The sequence below is a fragment of the Excalfactoria chinensis genome, chromosome 5, assembly GCF_039878825.1.
Source record: "Excalfactoria chinensis isolate bCotChi1 chromosome 5, bCotChi1.hap2, whole genome shotgun sequence".
Lineage (NCBI taxonomy): Eukaryota > Metazoa > Chordata > Aves > Galliformes > Phasianidae > Excalfactoria > Excalfactoria chinensis.
In genome coordinates this window covers 14,095,618-14,118,856 of record NC_092829.1, presented here as the reverse complement: position 1 = coordinate 14,118,856, position 23,239 = coordinate 14,095,618, and the positions used below count along the sequence as shown (strand labels likewise).

Genomic DNA, 23,239 nt, shown 5'->3' with positions numbered 1-23,239 from the left:
AAGCATTTGGCCAAAACTGGGTCAAAGTGAGTAAAGTGAGTTGTAAAGAGCATCCAGACTTGCGTATATTGAGACCCAAATATTTTCCGGGAAACCAGGGAGACAAGCTTTAGCACATTTGGAATTGGCTATCATGAGTGAGCCAAATCAAAAAATTTGAGCTAGAGAGCATAAAGAAATCTAGAGAAGAAACTAAAGAGTTTTTATTAAATTAGTTACTGCAAAAGCCAACTGATTAGACTGGTGACAGACCTTGGGTCAAACTGGGTGCCTGAAGCATGGAGTAGAAAAGCACTATCAGAGGACCAAGATAAGATTTCATGAGCACTGCCTGCTCAGTGGACTCCAGCAACTAACTACACAATTTTGCCTCTTCTAGAAGTCATATTTCTGAGTTACAGCTTCTAGCACCAAGTATGCTAGCTATGAAACCTGGGAATAAGAGGGACACTACTGAAAGGAAGATTCATCTACCTCACATTAAGTATTACAACCATTAAAGGAGAACAAGAATATATACCGAAATAAGAAAGGAGGGACCGCTTAAAATTACTATCAGTGATTTGCTAGCCAAGTGCAGGCATTCAATTTTTCCTGATCAAATAAGCTTTCTTTTCATTTCTATTACAAGACTATAATAGCAATTCTTTACTTTTCAATACCAATGATCTAAGCATGAACTCAGCAAATGAAGTATGAAACTACCGGAAATCGACTTCACTGCCACGTACAGATTTCCTACAAACTGTTCTCTGCCTCTTCTTGTACCTAGCTAACACAGCACTCACCTGTAACATTCTAATTAGTTCAAGTTAACAAATGGAATTGCAATGACTGCAGGGGTGGATGGGTAGGGAAAATGGCCCAAGTTTACTACTGTTGCATAATATACTAAGTTTTGATCCTTCCCCACTTTTACTGCACTCCTTCCTCAGTGGATAAGTCTCCCACCCCCTACTGTCATACACTTACCAAATTCCAACTACCAGTGGGCACTAATGCAGCTGCACCAGCATCCCTTAGGGTGAGGGAAAACCTTTCAGCTAGAAAAAGTGAACACCTTGTTAGCACTGACTCATACAATTATTTTAAAGCAGCAGCGACCTATCATGCTTTAATGAAGAGTACTGACTTAAGACAGGCTGATGTTTTGAGAGAAGTTACACTGCTTCTTCAGAACACCTTCCAATTTCTCGGTTGCTCCACTTTAGATTTCCAATCTGAGGGAGAGAATTACACACTGTTCACTTATGAAACACTGTGTAACTACTCAGAGTCTCAGTGTAGGTTTCATTCACAGTTTATTTCCCTCATCAGCATTCCCTCAGCACAATAATCCTTTTAGCACTTGCATAAGTGCATGCACCAAAATAATTAGATACTGAGAAACCGTACATTTACAACACATTCCATTTCAACTCATTTTTCTTTCTTGCTTTCAGTTGATCTATGAATTACCCTGCTCTCAAGTAGAACAGACTCATATATTGTATAGGAATGGATCTAACATTATTTCCACTAGAGTAAAACCTTTTACCACTTCTGCACTTGACTTAAACATTAAGTTTCTAGGCAAGCAACAACAAAAATCAAGTTTAAAAACTCCTCATTCTTATTCCTGCGGCAGGATACCTCAGAACAAATCTCTGTTTCCTGACAGTTTTATTTCAGTAGGATTATTTCAAGTTCCAGCATCATATGAAAATTAGTTTCCTAACACCAGCCTCTAGGGAATACACAACAGTTACTGATTAGTTTCCCACATCTTTTATAATTCAGCTTGATAAAGATCTTAGGAAAACCCATTGAAAGGCTGAAGTAGCAGAGTCTGATCCATTTCTGCAGTGTCAATACCTGCTGTTTTCTGTTTATCTCCTCCTTAAGCTTTTTCTTTTACTTAAGCCTGATAGTTTACAGTATTCAACAGCTAATAGTTACAGATGTACACATCTACTGTAAGAAGTTATTTCCTTAAACTAGCTCAAGCAAATCCCACTGTTATCTCAGTGAATTCCATTCTCAGTTTCTCACCTCAAAAGTAAAACTATCACTCCCTACCACCAAGGTTGGAAGTCAGAAGCAACTGCAACATCCCGTTATATATATTATATCTATTAAGTTGTCTGAATACCAACAGGTGAAAGAGCAAAGCTCCTGCCACAACAGGAGGCAACAGCTCACCAGCCAGTGCTTTGCAGGCTCTACGACTCATCAGCCCCTATGCACAGAAATAAACTTATCAAGAGATGAGAGTCCTGCAATGGTAGTAGTTAAATCTTACAACATCACCTTCAATTAGCGAGACTGCAGGCTTGGTGTATCTCCTTTGACAAAAATCTACAGAAGTAATAATTTAAATTTACAGCGTGCCAACAGGCAAGAACACTTGGTATCAACACTAAATAATTCCTTTCCTTAACAAGGATCTCTTGTATCCTCCGCCCCACATCTCATTTAGCCCCAGAAAAGGAACTGTAAATAAAAGCTGAAAAAGATCAGAAATGTCAAGACTTCCTATATATATATGAAATAAATATCATACTTCAATAATGACATTCAATGCAGTTAAAAGCCCTCACACTGCATTTCTTCTGTCCCTGAAAAATACAGATGTATTATTTCCAACTTACAGATGGGAAGATTTTCTTTTCTTCAACTATGTTGCCAACCATTGGCAGTGAGACTCATTATGCATACTTACAAGGCAAAGTAGTTAGAATGCAAGACTTAAACTAATGGCTTTCAAAAAGAAAACTGATGATTCTGTGCTGTTTTGTTTTTTTTTTTAAACCACAAATACAGTAAAGGGTCTTTTCTTCAGAAAGGAATACACACACTATGAAAGACTGAATAACTGCAGATTAAGACGTCAGCATTTTACACACTGTGTTCAAGCCTTCTTAATTCTTTGTGAAGACAAACACTGTAGATGATAGCTTCTGCTAATCAGGTGGCAGGGTAAGCTACTGTAGGAAGAGTGTTTGAACCATTCAACAAGAACAGGCATTGCTAATTCTGCTAATTGAGATGCTCAAAAGAAATCCAGCTTTTCCCACTCTGCAGCAACAGCTCCCCCCCCTCCCCCCCCCCCCCACTCTACAATAAAGCTACCTAACACGTAGAATTCCAGTAGGGAAGCAACATGTTAATAGGGGTGCATTTGCACTCAAGTCAGAAACACCCCTGGATCCCACAGACAGCTTCTATTTATAATTCCTTACTTAAATGTTAATTAAAGAAGACTACAGCTATCATACATTCACATTTTTTAAAAAAGAAGCACTTGAAATATGAGTGAATAGAACTCCGGTGTTTCTCCAGTGGAATAAAGTTCCATTGCAGAAGGCTATTTTATCCAACTATGGGCACAGTGCAGAGACTGAAGCAAATGCTTCTCACTTTCTTCCCATTCTGAAGCCAGCAGGTATACAAGCATAATACCCACAGCACAGCCTGCCTCTACTCCTGAATAAATAAGAGAATTACTGGAAGGCAAAGCAATGAGAATGATGACCCATTGACAGTTTGCTGGCTGCTAAATAGGTAAGACCACTACAAAGAAAAATGACTTGCTCTAATGGAAGAAGAGGAAAAAAAAAATCCCTTTATTTTCTAGACTATTGTTTGGACTACTGGAAGTTCACAACCTATTTTCTTTTAATAATTTAGCATCAATGTCTTCTTGAAGAAGTTAATATTTAACCTAATCATGATTAACCATTCTAGTGGAAGGCATCCTTGCCCTTAGCGAGTGAGCTGGAACTAGATGATTTTTAAGGTCCCTTCCAATCCAGACCACTGTACGATTCTGTACACTGAACTGTAAAATAAAAATTGCTCTTAATTGCATCAGTTATTCTATAGAAAGGACAGTACTACCTACCTTGTGCAAGCATGTTAAACTCCAAAAACAGTGCTATGTGGTAAAGCTCCATAGCTTCTTCAGCCCTAGTCATGTTTAGTTTTCCTGCAACAAGAGCCTGAACTTCACTTAAGCTGCCCACTGAAGGGCTTGAGTGCAAAACTGAGAGGTCCACCACATCTGTATACATACAGTTCAAGATGACCTTAGCGTATTTTTTTGGTATGATAGATTCATCCAATATAATTCTAGTTGGAGTTCGTAGAGTTCGGTCTGTGATTTCTTCACCAGTCCGTATCCTCCTCTGCAGCAAGTGACGAAAAAACGGTGACCGTGATGAAATAATAGCTTTGTGAGCTCTGAGCTCCTCTTCTAGGCAGTTCTGACTTCCACCAAAAGTTTCAACTAAGTCAGAGTTGGAGGAAAAGCTAAGAACCACATCGTAATAGCACATGTAATCAAACAGCGCACGCATGTCAACATCTAAGGAATTTGGCGTTCCAAACTCTTCGCTAAGCTGCACAAGAATATCGACGTTCTGGAATCTTGAATCCTCCATGCCAAACTCTCCTGTATAAAGGTAGTGTAACAAAGCTGAAAACATAGGCATATCTATGCCAGCTGTGTTAATGTCCATTATTATTTCTGCCCCATATTCTGGAGAGGAAGAAAGCAGCGTTTTGAAAAACGGACATCTTGCTGCTAATATCGCACGATGCACAGGAAAACAAGTTTCTTGAAATATTAAGTCTACGTCGGTACAATATTTGTACTGATAAAGTTCAGCCATGTCTTTCTGTAGCGTCCTGGCTTCAGGTCTTGCCAAATTAGCTTGTAGGTACAGTTCCTTTAAGGCTGATGTCCCTTCATATTCTTCTACTAACGCATTAACATCTCTGACATCCCAGCCTGAGAGGAGCTCTCTCATCTGCTTGGCATGATCAGCAGATCGGCTGGATTTTCGACGCTTAATGAATTTCTTTTTGAGGGTGGCAAGGCCAGAGGTTTTCTTTTTCTTGTCTTGAGGTTTCTCATGGCTATGGTCAAGGCTATAGAGCTTTGATTCACAGCCATAACCTTGATGAGAATAGGATGATGTTCCTGAAAGCAAAAAGAGAAAAATAAAACACATTTATTCTTTAAGTTTAAAAGAAAGGTCTGTCATATCCAAACAGTTCATCAGGGTCTCTGAAATTACGCGGTTTTTTCCTTCTCCTCCCATCAGATAATTCAAACAATTTTAAAGCCTGAATTTATTTTTATGATCAAAAAGTTGATGTTTATTATTGAAGCTACCAAGCACGCTATTATTAAAAATCTATTACAATTTTCTCAATTAGAAGAGCCAGGCAGTGCCAACTGATGCAGTTCTGTGGTACACGCACACTTATCAAAGTAGGAAGAAAGAACTGTGCTCATAATATTACAATGTTTGATTGTACGATTTGCTTGCTCTAATTACACTTGATTGTTTGATTGCTCTAGGAAAAGCAAAAAAATATATTTAAAAAAAAAAAAGCTTAACGGAACTTAATGCAATAGTAGCACCCCATCTTTCAAAGTAATTCCCAAATTCAGTACTTCTTGCGTTAAGAATAATTTTAACCAGAAAAACATACGTGGCATCAGATACCTAATATAGTATCAAATATCAGCCCAAATTTTAACAAATAAATAGAAAACCTGTGTATCATCAGGTAATGCTGAAAGTTAAAACATAAAATGGGCTCCATTTACAGAACAGTTGTCAGTTTGTGCCAGTCTGTGTTTGAGCTCCATTTAAGACAATATGGAACACTTAAACTTTATCAAAGATTTGCTTTGAATGTAGCATTATGTGATTGAAAGAATGCACTTAAATTCTTCCTCCGTGCTCATTTATGCATAAATTATGTTGTGATCTAAACATGTAAAGAAAAAGATTCTCCCCAACATTATCTGCATTGCACATCTGATCTGTTCTACTGGAACCTTTGCTGATGCTCCAATGCTAGCAGCAGGTACAACACCACATTTGTTACTAAAAGTGAATTTTTAAAGTAGTTAAAAATCTGCAGTTTAAACAGGACTGTGACTCATTAAAGGGCTATTTGCTCCTTTAATTTCCAGAATTTTCACTACAACCAGATGGTGGAAGACTCAGACTTTACAGGGAGAAAAAAAGAACAAACCAACTTCCAGACAATGTAAGAAAACAAGACATTTGCAAATGGTATAAACAACAACACTGTAATTGCTTCTGACTGGAAATATATTTGTCAAATGTTCTGTTGGGAATAGTCAATAGTTTTTGGGGTTTTTTTTCTTAGAATAAACTTGAACAATTTTACTATTTGTTCACTTTTTCAAGTTGTTAAGATTAAAGCACGTCCAACCACCACACAGTTTGTGTGGTCTTCTGAATCTTTCAGCCACTTCTCTCCAGTCCATTTATTTCAGTCAGACCCCGATGTGATGCTACTTGCAGTGATGTTATGGGTCAGTCTGTTAAAGTATATATGGTGCTCTTAGTTACCACATTATTTCAGATGATTTCATGAAGTCGGAATAAAACAGAAGCAGTTCAAAGGTATTTGAGAACATGGCAAATCTAGCAATTTAAGATTTCTGTAGATCGCCTTCTTACTTAAGCCTCAATAACTTCAAGTAAGCTATACACTGGCTTTTAAACCAATGTAAGCAAATCTTCCCAAGATCATCCAAATGTAATAGATTTACAATTCCTTTATTAGTGAAAGTTTGCAAAAGAAGCCTTCATGTTGTTGAGGAAAGACCATTTTAGTCACGCTACATTAAGTTTTGTTCAATCAAGCAAAATGTCATTAAACACTGACATTTCAAGACATTCAAATCAATTTAAATGAATATACCAGTAACTTGGAACTACTTTGACAAAGATCATACTGCAAAATCCACCATAAAAACTCTCCCCACATGATATACTAAATATTACAATAGAAATGAGGAGAATCAGTTTCCTGTTGAGATGAACCTAGAATTTCTGCTCCACTGAAAAAAAAAAAAAAAAAAAAATATGGATTACATTTCACAATAGAAGTGTAACTATGCTTCGAACATTCTGCAATGATCCTGTTCTGAGAAACAGCTCATTATTAAGTATTTTGGATTCCAATGGTGAATCTGAGTACGTACAATATTCCCTTACGTTCTGCTGAACAAGAACTAGGACACCAGAAGTCTCGATTTCTCCTCCCTGAAGGCTGCCATCAAGCATTACTTATACTTGAATCACCACAAGATGCTACAATACCACTCAAACTTTCACATACTCCAGGATACACTCAGGATTTCACTTCAGAATTACTGCAAACAGCACTACTAACCCCTACGATTAGATAAAGCACCTCTGCTAATACAGCTGCCACACAGCTGCTTTTTGCCAGAAGCCAAGGAAGAGATGCATCAGCACAGTCTTTCCACAGCTGGTGATTCAGTATCTCTCAAAGAAAGCTGTGAATCTCTTGGCCTATCTCTATTCCTTCAGAAGGCAGGATTTGAATTAGGAAGTAAAAATTTACTCCCCACTACTATAATAAAAGGTAGTAATCTATTAAATGCTTAGTTTTGAACAGATAATACTTACAAGAAACAGATGACTCGCAAAAGAAACTACTTGGGCATTTGACAATGAATAACAGGATTTGTCTAATCCTTCACATGCCAACACATTTATTTTTAAATACAGCTCTATAATTAGTTTTTAACATCTTGAACAGATGTACTGCCCTAGAAAATGGTGTGAAATCCGAATGCTGTAGACAAACAGCAAGAGATTAACTAGTAAGCTTTTGCTAAAACACTTTTTTTTTTATTATGAACACTTCAGTACTTTTGATTCATCTTCTCTTAATAGTCCGCAACCAAATTTAGCAGTCATTTGATGAACTTAGGAAGTCAAACTACCACGTTCTGTCAGATCAGCTCCATGCTTTCAGTGTTCATCCTCCATTTATACTGCAGCATGGTACAACTTTAATGGTGAAGCAGCATACCTAAAACAAACCCACAGGTCTAAGTAGAGTTCCCAGAAATAATTATGGCCTAAAGTTGCACCAAGGAAGATTCAGTTGGATGTTAGGAAATGCTGGAATAGGCTGCCCAGGGAGGCAGTGGTGTCACCATCCCTGGAGGTGTTCAATAAACATTTAGATGCTGTGCTAAGGACATGGCTTAGTGGAAAATATTGGTGATAAGTGGACGGTTTAACTGGATGATCCTGGAGGCCTTTTCCAACCTTGTTGAGTCTGTGAATCTATGATTCTAAGGCAACTAATTAATGCACTTTATGGAGCTCTTACAACACCAATTCTTGTATTTCCAGTTCTGCTTTTGGGCAGTAAGCAGATCTAGTGCCTTCTACATATAGAAAAAATTGGAAAAAGTTCATGTAGAGAAAAATCATGGTTATTCTCAGAAGTGATTAAAATCTCAGCCATGAATTTTAGGACAAAAATATTTTCTGTTGAGAGCTACAGCAAACCAGCTATTCAAACAAGATTCAAGAAAAAGCCAATGACCACAAAGCAGGACAATGGGATACTTGCCAATGTTACATAAAGAGCAGTTACTCTACTAGTGCATGTGCAGAAGTGCCACCGTAGCATCAGAAGATTTCCATGAAGAATTTTTATTATTTCAATAAATCAGAACACTCATTTTTTACTGTCTAAGAGGAAACAATGATATGCTCTTAGACCTTTATTAAAAAAAACAAACAAACAAAAAAAAAACCAACACTTGACTCCTATAGATCTCTGTTACTTACTGAGAAATTCATTTGTGAAATACTAAATAATAGGTTTCTACCTGGGGTTTAGTACTGAGGAGCATTACCAAAGCTCCCATGTACAAATGGACAAATTTGCTATGGAATTTAACAAAGCCTTTGGAACTTTCCCCTCTTAAGAGTTGTTTGGACCTGTAGATCTGCAGGGGGTTTCTCTTCAATGTAAAGGCAAATCAAAACTTCAGTGATAGCCTTAACTGTGATTTTAGATATAATGTATGCACAAACTGGGACAAACATTTTACTACTCTTAGTTACGATACACCAATGATACATAAAGCCTCAAGTCCTTCCTTGACACAGCACCAGCACACATCTGCAGTTTTTTGCCCAGAGCAGAAGTCTCCATATAAAATAAATTAGCTTGTGTTCTGTCTTCTACTCAAATCTCTAAAAGTTTGGAGTAACACAAAGGCAGAGATGATAAAACAAAATGAAAATTACAAAGCAAGGAAATTTCTCTCTGCTAAGGATGTCACTGTTCCTTCAAGTGGTGATTAAGAAGAGTCACTGCATATTATTAAGTACTGATTCACTGTTGCAAGGCAAGGCATAAAGGAGAAAAGGGTTTATAAAGTATTTATGTTATTTACAGATCATTCTTGAGGCTGTCAGGGTGGGTTTTTGTTTTTCTTCTTTAAAAAAAGATTATGTCTTCTGAAGTGATGAATCTAAAAGAAGGCACTATTTAACTATTTATATCATGACAATACTTAGATCTACTCTGAAGTCTTTTTGTGCTATACCAAGCAGCATATAAAGCTGGTACCTGCCCCAGTTATGACTGGAATTAGTAACTAATTTCTTTAGAGCACACTTTGTGAAGATTCTAATTAAGCAGAACACACTTCCTTGTAAATAAGGCGGCCAGGAAAATAAGCAACACTCCTCTGCTCACCCCAACTTCCACAAACAGGAGAAGGGGAGAAAAAGCTGTCTTCAAGATTGCCAGTTATTTTATCAGGTTTATTACTAAAGGAACCTTAATGGTGAAAAGGCATCTCCTCTCTCCCCACCATCACCAATACTACAGTGAGCACTGAGGATCAGGACTACTCTGTGCTTCGAGAACATTGTATAGAACATCTGAGGGAGAATGCAAAATCACCAGCAACTGCTCCCTGGTTAGTCTTCCCTCTATGACTGAATTATCTAAAAGCACTTATTTATAAATAATCTGACATCTGCTTACTAGCAACGGGCAGATCAACTTATTGCCTACGTAGGTCAAACAGATATTGGACAGTACCAAATTTCATGCACTATTGAGCTTGAGCAGATACAAGCTGATGACCTAGAAAATAAGAACAGCATGGTATCACTGCAAGAAACTCAAATACAGTACATATACAACCCAGCAATCCATTTACATAAGCAACAAGATAACTGAGAAGTTACCTATGAATGTCTGTTGTGCCTGTGAATTTCCCCCTACCCTTGGGGAACATGAGTGAGGGTAGTTAGATGCATTAGCACCCATTTTCTTCAGTCACTCAGGCATTCCGCCTGCTGGCTCTTCAGTGTATAATCCCATAATCCTTTATAAGTCTTCAGTCCCAGATCCAGCATTTTGTTCCTCCATTTCTGAAAAACAAAACCAAGAAGTTACTTTGTTTTAATATTACACATTCTAGATGAAACAAACTGAGCCTCCAGCACATCCAAAATGAGGTTTTATTTTAAAGATTATTTAATCCTTCCAACAAAAAGCTGAATTCAAAGCTATGCTTCTCCTGAATTCTGCAATTTCCAAATGATTGACAATTCAGTATGATAGAACACAACTAAGAACAGGACTGCTATTAAGCTTTCAGCTAACGAGATTTCAAAGCAGGAGATGGTCTACACTGAACTTGCTCCTTTAACTATACCAAGATAGATGTTTTGTGCACACTGATGCATTTTTACATTGTTATAAAAAAAAAGTTCAAACGTTCTGACTGAAAAAGTGGAATAAACCTATCTGCTGAGGGTTATACCATCAGTACTCCTTTCAGGTGAACCTGGATTTCACACTGGCCTCATATCTCTCTTTCAGTTCTACTTTTCTGGTTAGAACTTGTGACTAAGAAATAGGTATATAATAGTAAAAGTAATCATTTACCCATTATCTAGATTTCAATTACTCTTTTATTAAGCAATTGAAAACATTGTACTATGTCAATGCTGAAGTAACTTGAGCATGGACTTGTGTCATAATACAAACAAGCACTTTCTAATTTCTTATATTAACTGTAATAAAACACTGATACTACAGAAGTAAAAACTATTACTGAAAAGCACCTTTTCAATCAACTGGATATATGCATCCTATCCAGAGCACAAATGTATAGATTAGGAAAAGAAATATTGAGTCTGAAAAGTTCTTCGCATAGTCTCAATTCTCTTTAAATTTAGCAGTGAACACACAGCTAAATTCCACCATGGTGGCACAGGTGTAGCCACACCTCCTGTATGCTACCAACTTTCTCCATGCTCCTCCAGTTTGCCAAACCACAAAGCCACACTCCACGCAAGAGCAGTGTTTCAAGGAACTTGCAGCACAGTATCTCATCTCCTCTCCCTTCCTTAATAATTCATTTATTTCTGGCATAAGCTCAGAAATGGGAGTTTTTGTTCTGCTGGAGAGGTGAAGCGCGATGCTAATTAGAGGCCCACCTGGCATCTCAGACAAATGCAGTATGCAGAAGAGATCGTAAGGATCAGAAAGTGACAGGCTAGGAGAGGTTGTAGATTGCTGTAAGCATGGGGTGGGGTCAAAACAAGCATCATGGGACTTCAGGGTTGTTTACACGAAGAGGAAAGTTTTGGATGAGATACTGGCATTGGAGGGATGTATTATCAAGTACAAGAGGGTAGACTATTTCCAACTACCTGCTGCCTAAGACTGACATTCCCAGGAGCAGACCATGTGGTATTTCTGTGGTCAGCAAGTACTTTCAGAACAGAACCACAATGCCTCACACTAGACATGAGGTGAGGGCAGAACCCCTACTGTGAAAGGGCTTATAGTCCAGGTCTGCCTCACAAAGTTGTAGCCCTTTAGTGCTATCTGAATTCCACAAAGGCAGAAGACAATCCCAGCAATACAGCAATTCTACCAGCATTGTTCATTGACAATTGCAGACCAATCGCAGGCTTGCCAAAGCGGTAAGTATCTAGTTAGGTGCCAATTGCTTACAACCTGGTACTTTTTGACTTCATTTCTAAGCAGATTCAGTTCACGGGTTGAGAAAAATAAAAATGCCTTTCTGCCGGCATAGTAAGATTGCTCAGTGTGAAGCTGGCACCAGAACATACACAAAATGGACAACAACACATCAGCAAATCTTTGCAAACACAAGCTGTAGGATCAGTTCAGTCTCAGTCAACATTTCTCTCCTCCCTCCTGTACAGAAATAAGCTAGTTATTCTAGAACGATGATACTCATTCGGATGCAGACCTCTTCTCTATAAATGAAAATTCCCACAGATTTAAGGAAAACCACACAGAAAATGACTTCATCAGAGCAGCAACTCCCCCAGCTGATTTGTATGCCCACACAGATTATGTTGTATACAATTTATAGCCATTTCTATATGGAATTAGTTGTATTTAGTACAATCTTTGTGGAGATGAGAGTAGCCTTTCAGTTCCAATTCCAACTGTTACAAATAAGGGCCAGTATCCTGGGTATGCTGGGTATATAGCTCAACAGCTTCCCTTTTCTCAGCTGAAATTGGACTTGGTTTATTCAGATGGAGTCCTAGAACAATGCCACTGCCATTCTATTTCCTGCTTCAGTGTTCAGCTGTGGTGTGATAACTCATCCATTAGATGGACAGAAAAAAGTTAACATCTTCTTCCTAGCATGGTAAAGAGCCTAGGAGTTGAACATAAAGGAGGAAAGTTTTTGTTTTGTTTTGACTGCCAAACATTCAATATCTGCAAATAAGTCTCAGGTTTGAAGTTAATATCTTATATCTTCTTCTACTAACTCTACCCAAAAGATGGACAATGATCACAATCAAGAAATAGACAGAACAGTTTGATACTATTAGACATCCAGTGCCTGAGTTTACAAACCAGGAACAGCTTCTAAAACATCCAGTGCATAAAACAATTTCATGTAAAGGCTTACCACAAGAGCACTGTCACACAGTACACCCAGGAGTATATCATACAGAACGAATTCAACTCACCAAACTTAAAATACACAACTTAATTTTATAAAGTATAGGATGATGTAAAAACAGTGATGAAGCCGTATAAATGTAAAAACACACATATATAAATGACATACAAATATGTACACCATAAATTTGTAAGTAAGAAGAAAAAACAAACATGCTGGGTTTCAGTGAAGAAGGAATGAAATGCATTTCAACAAAATAGGCACTACTGTCAGTTATTCCGCTTATCCACATAAGCTGAAATTTCTTGTGCCTCCTTTCAAATCTAATCATGTACTGCACACACAGACACCTGGATGGTGAAATTCTTCCCTACAGTATTTTGTATCTTGGACTCAAACAAATCCAAGTTAGAAGCATATTGTGCCCTATGGCTCCAAAGAGATCATAGCTTATTCTCACTACTGCCTTTCACCTCCTTAACTGCTGAAAATGCAGTCTTTGTACAACAGAAACAACTGAGATGCTGAAGGACTAGTTGTCCATAGTCTGACACACATGAAAATCCATACGGAATCCTGTTTGATATTTATTTTCAAACTAGTCAAGCAATCAACCTTTACCGTTACACAAAATATACAGATAACGGTGAGATGCAGATAATACATCTGAAGGATTCTGCTGTGGTTTAGTACTGTACAAAAGCAAGGAACAGATACTGTTTGTCATTATTTGAGACTAGAAAAGTATTATTTACCAAATAGGAAAGGAAAAATAAATCCATTAAGCGAAACACCAGAACTTAAGCCACATCAGCAGTTACATGAAGAAAAGGGTGAGAAAAAGCAGATATAACTAGACTGAAAAAGCAACCTCATTGGATGCTCTCTGTATCAAATCATATGTTCCAGCTACCACAAAGAGCCTTTTAGTAAAGCTGAGCATGAATTATAAAGCACTTGCTATGGACTATGCATGTCCATTAAGGAGAAGCAGTCCTAGCCTTTTATTTCTTGACCTATTCAGACTCATAGTGTTGAGCTTTAGAAAAAAAATAATATAACCTGTGCTACTTTTCAGCATCTCCTCTGGGGAATGTGAGCACAAGATAAAATAATGATATCCAAATAAAATATAAAGGCATGTAGCCTTGGAGATGCGCACACCTTAGAAAACAAAGAAAACTGAGAAGCATGTTAGCAGTCATAAAAACAAAAAAAAAGTACAGAACAGATGGCTTATATTTACAGTGTTCAAAGTAGACTTTTTATGATCAGCAAAGCTATTCACAGTCACATCCCAGAAGTAATTAAGTTACATCACCTGCAGGTAGCAACAGTTCAGACCATGAACAGACCCAAAGAGATACTGGACATCAACACAATGCATTCAAAGGGATATCAAAGATGCTCCAGCACTTAAAACAACATAGAGAGACTATCCAAATCACAGTAGTAGAAAACTACATGTAACAGGAAATTCCTCCTGAGCAACTGAAATATTTTTTATATTTATGATCTCTATACATCACTGGTCCTTCCAGTCATTTGCAAGCACCTACCAGTTGGCTGGAAGCCTATTCTGACTGATGATGCTCTCGCTGCAGGCTTCCCTGACATTCCAGAAGTTCAATCCAAAACACTTCATTTAGCAAAATCAGCAAGAACTTGCTTACAGTCTTGTGAAGTAAAATAACTGTTTGTATTCTTAAAAGACTTCCTACTTCTAGAAATTCACTTGAAAGGAACATTAGTGCAATTCAGACCAGAATAAAGATCAAAATCAAAAATCCCATTCAAAGGATCTTTATCAATATCACTGAACAGAGTAATTAGGTAAAAATACGCCTATTTACAGAGAAAATTAGAAGAATTCATTTTAGCCCCATCTCGAATAATTGCATGTTACTTTGACATAATATCACATTACACTTTGAGGAATCTAAAATACTTTCAAAATACGTATTGTGAGCAACTGCTTTATTTTTTAAAGAGAAGTAAACAGATTAAGCTTTATCACATCTACCCAAGTTCTAAACAGCATTCAATTACCTTGCCAGGCAGCAACTTCCAGCTGCCCATCCTTTAGAGCAGCAGTACACATGAAAGGTATCCTCAGTCACCTACTTTGGGAGAGACTTTTTCCTCCACAGAAAAGGCAGCAGTGGAACAAAGCAGTGGAACAAAGGTACTTTAGGCACTGTACTGAGAACTGTTTTTATTCAAGTAGTTGATCTGTCAGCAGGATTGGTGAGGAACAGAGGTAACCTGTACAGTTCTCACAATTTACTTGGTTCTATTCTATTGTTTTTTGAGACTTCCCCATAAAGATCCTTGCTCCATTCATTCCTCCTCTTGCTTGAGCTGTGACCCACTTAGAACACAAGATGCTGTTTTAAATTAGCAAGTCTACTCAGACAGGGAAATCTTGGCTCAAACTCCAACCATATGGAAGATCCGGCTCCAGATTTTAGCACTGCTGCCTCACATCAAGTACCATCTCAGTGGGATATACCTCACAGTCTCCTCCTACTAAAGATGTTTTCCCTCTTTTCCAAGCCCAGCTATTTCACAGAGAGTCATTCACTCCGAATGAGCATCTGGGAGCTTCCTGTACACAACAGTGCCTATAAATCCAACTCACAGTTCACAATCAGTACAATTCCTCTGAGAGTACAACAAGGTTACTAGTAAGGCCATCTGAAACACAGTGCTCTGTTTCTATCTGCTTTGATAAAACAAGTAAGCAGCACCTGTCTTTTTTACAGTTTGTCATTTTCATTTTGCCTTCAAAAACTCTTTTGATCACAGCCTATGTTCCCTCATTAAATCCCACAGCCTTACCAGAAACAGAAGCCTCCGGTGATGACACTACCTGAGGTCTGCTAAACAAAGAAGACTGAAAATCTTGGACCCACATACCAGTTGTCCTTCCAATGTGAGTAGACTCCACTCCTAAGTCAGTTCACAGACTGCCTCTATAGTCTTATTTTGGCCGCAATCAACACACGATCCTATTGGCCAGCCACTGTACCAGTTACAGTTTCCTCTTGTGCTATTTCTGCTGCTTATAACCATTAACAACATCATTCCTCTCTACTTCAGTGTTTCTGCATTTGCATACTCCCTTCTGCACATACCTTTATGAGATATTTGGTAACAGAATCTCAAGTACTTCCACTGCAGTTTTTCTCCTATGACCAAAAAACCACTGACAATATTGCCATGCATTCAGAACAATTTCCTCTACATTTGTCTTAATATACTCTCATTACTTTGCTCTGAAAGCCATCCTTCATGCGTATATTTTTGTTCTTACACAGCAGCACACTTCCCCTGTGCAGCTTTTGCTTTTTGATATAACAGAGGCTTGTAGCACCAATTGCTAACACCATTTCTTATGCTTTTAGGGACTAATGGATTCACTTATTTACAATACAAAAGCTGGAAGGTGGAGCACAAGAACCTGGTAAACAACTCAAGAAGTAATTGAGTCTAGTCCATTTGATGGCATGCATCAGGTGTTCTATTTAAAAAATGCTGAATTTTCCTTGTTCAGGAAAGGATTAAAGCAAGGTTGTAAAACTGCCACTTCAGCTGCAGCTTAAGTAGAGTTTCTACAGTAATAGTCACAAGTATCAGATTTGGCCAAAACAGCCTCATTCTTGATACAAAACACACAAGATGATACACACAAAAATAAGTTGGTTCGCTGACACTATGGTTCTACATGCACTTCTTCAGCAGTGCTCACCTCAGCTACTATTGTCATCATCACGAAGCTCCTCCATTTTGTCGCAACCAAATAAGAGAAATCTCTTCTACAGGGTTCTCCTCCCCAGCATGGCTAGTCCCCTGTACCAGTTTCCTGAACGATCAAAATGCCATCACAGGAGGTGAGCAGAGCAAGAAGTAATCAGAAGGCTTCCTGCTTCCCATAGCCAAACACAACATACAGTTTGACTAATAGTCCATTGGCACAATCATCAAAAATACGCATTCCCAATCCCATGCACTCATTCCTACAGCAGAGCTGTCCCCTTCTCATTCTGGCAAACATTTTCAAAGCAACATAACCCACACCAGGGATCTGACAGGACTGTGTTTGTTTGTGATCCTCTGCTGCAGCTGCAAGTAGCTCTGCCCTTCCAAGTACAGCTCTGCCACTTGTCCCCATTCAGTCATCTGTCACTCTAAATTTAAACATCTTAATGAAAGCAGTTACAAGAACACTTTTTTTCTTTTTTAAACTACATAGCTCTTAAGAAATTAGAGGGAAAAAAGATTTCCCTCAAGTTGTCTGCAAACCGAGGGCAGAGCTAGCAGAAAACAGTGAGGTGTGCAGTGCTGACTACTACTACTACAAAGACTCACCGTGGAACTGCTTCACTTATAAAATGTTGATCATCAAGCCGAGTTGAACCACAACCTCTCTTTTGATCTGTACTTTGTTCTTCTCAGCTAGGCTGTGCTTAATAGTCCTTCAGGTAGCAACCATTACTGAAGATGTCCCATTGAGGAAGACAGAGCAGCTATTTTTCAAGGTCCCCTGCCCACCCAATCTTGACACCTACATGAACCAGCACTGCCACTGAAGTCAAGCAAACAAGGAGCCATACTTTTCTTCATCTTTCTGCTCCAGTCAAGCAGTTTTCCTGCTTCCCTTCAAATGGGGCTTACCTGGTCCCAGAACACATTATTTCAGATGGCTGATCCATCACACAACTATCTCAGGTAATGAAAAAAATAAAAAAAATAATTCTGCAGGTCTGTCTGATAGTCAACCACAACTGTAAGAAGACGTGGCTATCAATACAGAGGGAGCAGACAATTGCTATTACGCTGCCTCACAGCTATGCAAAACTCTGTCCTCACAGTCATTGATTTAATTCTCTGACCTCAGGCTCAGCAGCTACAAGTGACTCACCTGACCCCCCTGCAGGGTCAGAACTCTCCCCTGCTGTTCCAAGGCTCAGGTTCTGGTGTTAGCATGCTACCTTTACTCCCACTTCTTAACAACCCATGGCTGCCTCCTTCCAAGTCTAGGCTACACATTGAAGCAGACAGCAATATAAAGATGAGTTAATTACTGTGTAAATACTGTGTACAGTTCATCTGAGAGCTTGTCAGCTGCTTATAGATCAATGATGCTTTGAGGAAGTCTGATATTCCAAGTCAAACCCACAAGCTATTTTCTTTTTTCCCCTCCCTAGATATTTTTGAAGTACCAAAACACAACTGAAGTGGTGATCCCACACCTGTTTGTACAAATCAGTTATCACTATATGTAAGACTTTAAACAGTTATTGAAAAACTTACATACTTGATAGATTTTGGTTGGGCTTTTCTATCAAGGGCAAATTTAAAAGCCACACTGACTCCAACACCTAACATTTATATAATAACATCTGATACCAAACACTTCAGAGGTTTCAGCTTTGAAGACAGACATCCAATACATACACATAAGAGCACACAGAGCAAGACAGACAGTAGCACTACAGCACCTCAAAAAAACATCAGATATGACCACAAACTATCAAAATCCTCAAAAAAAAAAGTGACACCACCCCATTAGTACCTACACTTTGATTCCACACCACCACAGCCAGAACTAAATGCCCTCAAAATCTGATGTTTGTTCTCACCAGATACAAAAACGTATTTCAAATGCAACTTTCACTATTGTAAAAGCCATCAATTAAAGAAGGCTTGGCCAGAAAACCAGTCTAGTAGTTAACCTGCAATTAAGCTGGAACTTTCTTCACATTTTCCTCTTGGCAAAAAGGAGAAGCTCTCTCTGCATTTCTAAAGCATTTGCCTTTTATCTGGTGACATGAACATTCAGGTTCTACAGAAGAGTCTAAAGGAGTGATGCACCTCTCCATGCACCATTCATTTACACAGTTTTACTGAATGAATACAACAGTACCTACACTTGCCTCATATGCACAGCCATTAAGATGGCAGTTACAGAAGGTTGCCCTTTGAGCACACAGTTGATATGCCTTAACTCTTCTCTCTCCTTTCATAAAAACTAAACGTTTCAGCTGCCCTAAGAGATCACAAAAGTAAGATTCTCCTAAAACATCAATTAGAAATTAGAGAGTAAAAGCAAAACTGCTGGTTTGCACTCATTAGAGGAAGTATTTCATTAAAACAACCCTTTTTTCATTCATCTTTCCTTGATACTACTATTCTGGCAGATTCAGAGTAAGAAGTACAGGAAGAAGTACCTTTGCCAGTGCATGTTACACTTCTCAAACCTTCTTCAATTCTTCTCATATTTGAGGATTTCATCGGTATAAGAAAAACTTCAATAATCCCAGAGGGAAAAAAACAAGCAGTCTTACTTCCAACTGTACCCAAATGACCATTCTAACCGTCAACATACATACCTTGCACACACACACATATATACAGATAGACCTATATAGAGAGGGGAAAAAAAAGCAAGTTGCATTTTCTTCCAAAACTAAAACACAGATGAAAAGCAAATTCACAAGCTGTTTAAATAAGCATTCTCAAGACTGTTGAGAATCACCAAGGGCTTAATATACTTCAGCCTTGATGAAGATAAAACCTAGTCATAAGGTGCTATCTGCTAAGTCAGCTCTTCAGAAAAATAAAGTGAGGAGCTGAAATCAATCAGAATGAGGGGAGGAGGAAAGCAGAGCAAAAATGGAAAGATCCCTAATGGTGATGGAGAAGTACATCATCACAAGCCTGTTACTCTAGATTGGTAACTTTTGAGCCAATAATGAAATAAGTAACTTACACAGTAACAGAATTACTTTGGATATCCTCAAAGAAACTAAACAATCTTGATAAACATGTAGCAAGGCTAAACAAACAGCACTTTCCTTAAAGTGGAAAAGCCCTAAGCAGTACAGATGTCTTTTGGAAAGTCTGATTTAGGACTATACTTCCGAGTATTACTGTTTTCAGAAACCTTGTAGTTTAAGCCTGAAAAGCTACTTAATAAGGAGCCCAAGTTACAGCAAGAATTTAATTTTCTTTTTTTAAGTTTAGATTCAATTACTTAAAGAAGCAGCTGTTTTGATCCAGTGCAAAAACATACCTGAGTCACTTCACCAAGAATTACTAAGCCTCCAGTTTCGCATCTTCAGCTACAAAGCACCATTACAGACAGGATAGTCTTGTACTGTACAACAGCCCTAGTATACTAAGAAGTTATTTTGGTATTTCAAGTCCAAATGCATGTTTCCAAAAGCATTCAATAAAGGACTAAAACATACAGATTTAATGATCAGGAAGCAGCAGGTACACCGTCTGACCCAAACCATGTTATGTTTCCAAAAGAGAGAAAATTGTCCTCTTAAACTTCTCATTTGATTTTAAAAAGTTAGAATCTCATATCCCAGCTCTGCTAAGGCAACAAATGCATTCCTATCCAAAATTTAGATAAGCTAAATACTCAAATCATGCACAAGTAAACTACAGAAGAGACAGAGTTATCTATTACACATGGGCTTGGGGGGAGCACGGGGGCAGACTTGCCATAGCACTGAACAACAACTCATTTTCTTACGCATATTCCTTTGTAGACACAATGGTAAATTCAGTCAGTTCACCAGTACCAAGCACAGCCTTTCAAGAGGTAAGGAATACTAACACAGCTTAGATTCCTCCTCGTTCAGTATCAAGGCCATAATTACACTGAATAACACAAGCCTTCAGTGTACATTTTGTCAGCTCGCCATTTTTCTGTCATGCCAATGCCTGAAGCACAATAAATCCATCTTAAAAATCTTCCTACAAATAGCTTCTAACAAACTGAAAATGGCATCTTGAACTTAAACTGAAAGTGCAAGGAATTTGATTCCTTTCAACTGCAACCACTACTACGACTTAAAAATCCACCAATCTATAAATTTGAAGAATCTCTAGAATGTGGGCAGAGGGGGATTTATTCCCCTTCAAGACCTCTTCAGACATCTGAAACTGAGATGCCCATTACAGGATAGACTAATGTACAAGGCATCAGCCTTTAACACCTCTTTATGTGATTACCCCCTTTTTTTTTTTTTTTTTTTTTTTTAAATGGATAATAGAAAATTTCACTTTGTGTATGTCCATATCCCTCCCTTCTACAAGAGGAAATCATAGAATGGCCTGGGTTGAAAAGGACCTCAAAGACCACACAGTTTATACACCCCTGCTATATGCAGGGTCGCCAGCCATCAGACCAGGCTGCCCAGAGCCACATCCAACCTGGCCTTGAATGCCCCCAAGGATGGGGAATCCACAACCTCCTTGGGCAACCTATTCCAGTGGAATGCCCTGGTCATTCAGCTAAATACAACAAGCAGGTTCTGAAGTAGTTAGCCTTCTACATATTTTAAGAAAGCAAACATCTGGGTAGATGAGAAATCCACTAAATGCCTCCAGTTGTATGAAAAGCTTCAGCGCAGACTCCTATTAAACACTACAGAATCTACACAGATCAGCACTATAATCACAGCAGCAGGAAGGCTTCAAAGAGGGCTTGCATCTTCTTCAACAAAGTCAAAGAGCATGAAAGCGACAGCAAACCTAGTTCTTTAGTTCCAGCAGTCAAGGAACCAGTTTTATCACCCATCCACATCAAAAATCATCATGAAAAACAAAAAGCAGGAGAGAATCAAAAAGGTATGAAGGATCAGGTAGGTGATATTTTCTGGGCTTGTGCTAACTGGTTTCTGATCAGATCTATTAATTTAAAAGGTTTTTTCTTCAGCCCCCAAGCAGCTCTCAATTTTAGCATCAGGAAAATAATATGAAAAGAAACTTTACTAAATTATACTGATTATTGTGAAAGCAATTAGAATAACCTACCCATCACTGAAGTGTTTTTACATATTTCACAACAGTACAGAGACTTTGGGTAGCAAATAATAAGCAAAGCAGCATTCCAGTTTTTCTCTACTGCAAAGTAATCTACCAAGTCATTCATAAAAGACTGACCCATATATAAAGAGGTGCAACTTCACTATGCTATGATGCTTTCACAAGACACAGATAATCTTGCTCCCTGTATTCCAGACTTAAATTCATATCTCAGCACTGGACTGTAAAAAAGGAGTCCTCTCACAAAAAGTGTAACTAAAAGATCAAGCAATAGTCATTAAATTGTTTCAAGTAAACCCATTTCAGTTTCGTCACAGTTCCCATCAGTAGAAGCATGAAATGGCTTTACAGCACAACAGTTTTTAAAAGACTTTGGACAAGGCTTCCAAGTTAGAGCAGGATCTCACATGTTCTTAAGTAGCTTGATATGTGCCTAAAGCACTTCCCAGTGGAAGATGGTTAAGACTCAAAATGATGAAGAGCATCAGAAAGGGGAGATTCATCTTAAAAGCCTCAAGTCAGTATCCTAAAGTAAGTCCATATGAAACAGGGCAGTTAGAAAAGGTCTGGTACTACCAGCAGCACTAGAAAGAGTTTCTTGAGAGATTACAAAAAATAAATTCTACTGTTCATAATATCATACAGTGCTATCAGTCCACTACAGCTAAGAAAAGCAAAGAAGGGAAGATAAAATATCCCATCCTTCATATACAGGAACAGCTGAACAGTGAAGCTTGAACACTATACAGAAAATAAAGACCCAGACAATATTTGTGCACAAGGATCAAACAGGACTAAACAACCAAACGGACACACGGATAACAGCTGCTGTTTGAACGTCACATTTGAAAAACAAAACAAGATCTCCTGAAACTTAAAAAAAACAATCTGTGAAAACATTACCCTTGTCTGCTACCACCCATCCAATTTTCCCTTCCACACACATCATACTAAAGGCTGTTTCTACCTAACCAGGATTGACTGCTGTTAAAATACTTTGGATGTTATATCACTCTGGTAAAACATGGTAATTCCTGTTTTCCATTTAGAGAAATCATTTAAATCTACAGACATCAGAAAAACTTCAGCAGGCTGGAAAGTGATCTGAAAGCTCACAAGTTCTAGACGTTGTTAAAGTACACAGTTAGTACTGCTTGGTGTAACGTTCTACAGCAGTTGCACACAATGAAGTAACCAAACTGGATTTAAACCTAACTATCTAGTTACACATGTACTTCAACTCACCATGCTTGAGGCACAGACTCACTGCCATGTTAACTACCTGGCCTTGCCTCTATACCACAGAAGCAAGCAAGCTTTCCACAGAAATATGATGCCACAGACCTAGGGCCTTATCTAAAGCTGTTTTGTGTTTTAGTCATTTATTTTTCAGACATCAGTTTCAGAATGAAGCCATGTAAACAGCTTCACCAATGCAGATGAAGAGACTGAAGGCAGAAGGAAAAAGCAGCTGTGGACAAGTGTTTGAACTAAACGTCCATCTAGAACCTCACATGTACCCCAATAAAGCAAGAGAGTGTTCTGCTCTACCACCTCATGCTGGAACACTGGAAATAAACAAGAAGCAGAAACAACAACAGACCAAAA

General features: G+C 38.3%; 1 protein-coding gene across 2 annotated transcripts in view; it reads right to left on the bottom strand.

Annotated features, from left to right (window-relative positions):
• The window catches only part of BTBD7 (BTB domain containing 7), a 48,819-nt gene that overhangs the window by 22,205 nt on the left and 3,375 nt on the right, over positions 1–23,239 (bottom strand). For both annotated transcript variants that reach the window (XM_072338543.1, XM_072338542.1), the window contains exons 2-3: positions 10,068–10,253; positions 3,884–4,963 (exon numbers count right to left, since the gene is read on the bottom strand). In XM_072338543.1, the coding sequence (XP_072194644.1) occupies positions 3,884–4,963; positions 10,068–10,149 (1,162 nt within the window). In that variant the 5' untranslated portion in view covers positions 10,150–10,253. The remainder of the gene's footprint in view (positions 1–3,883; positions 4,964–10,067; positions 10,254–23,239) is intronic.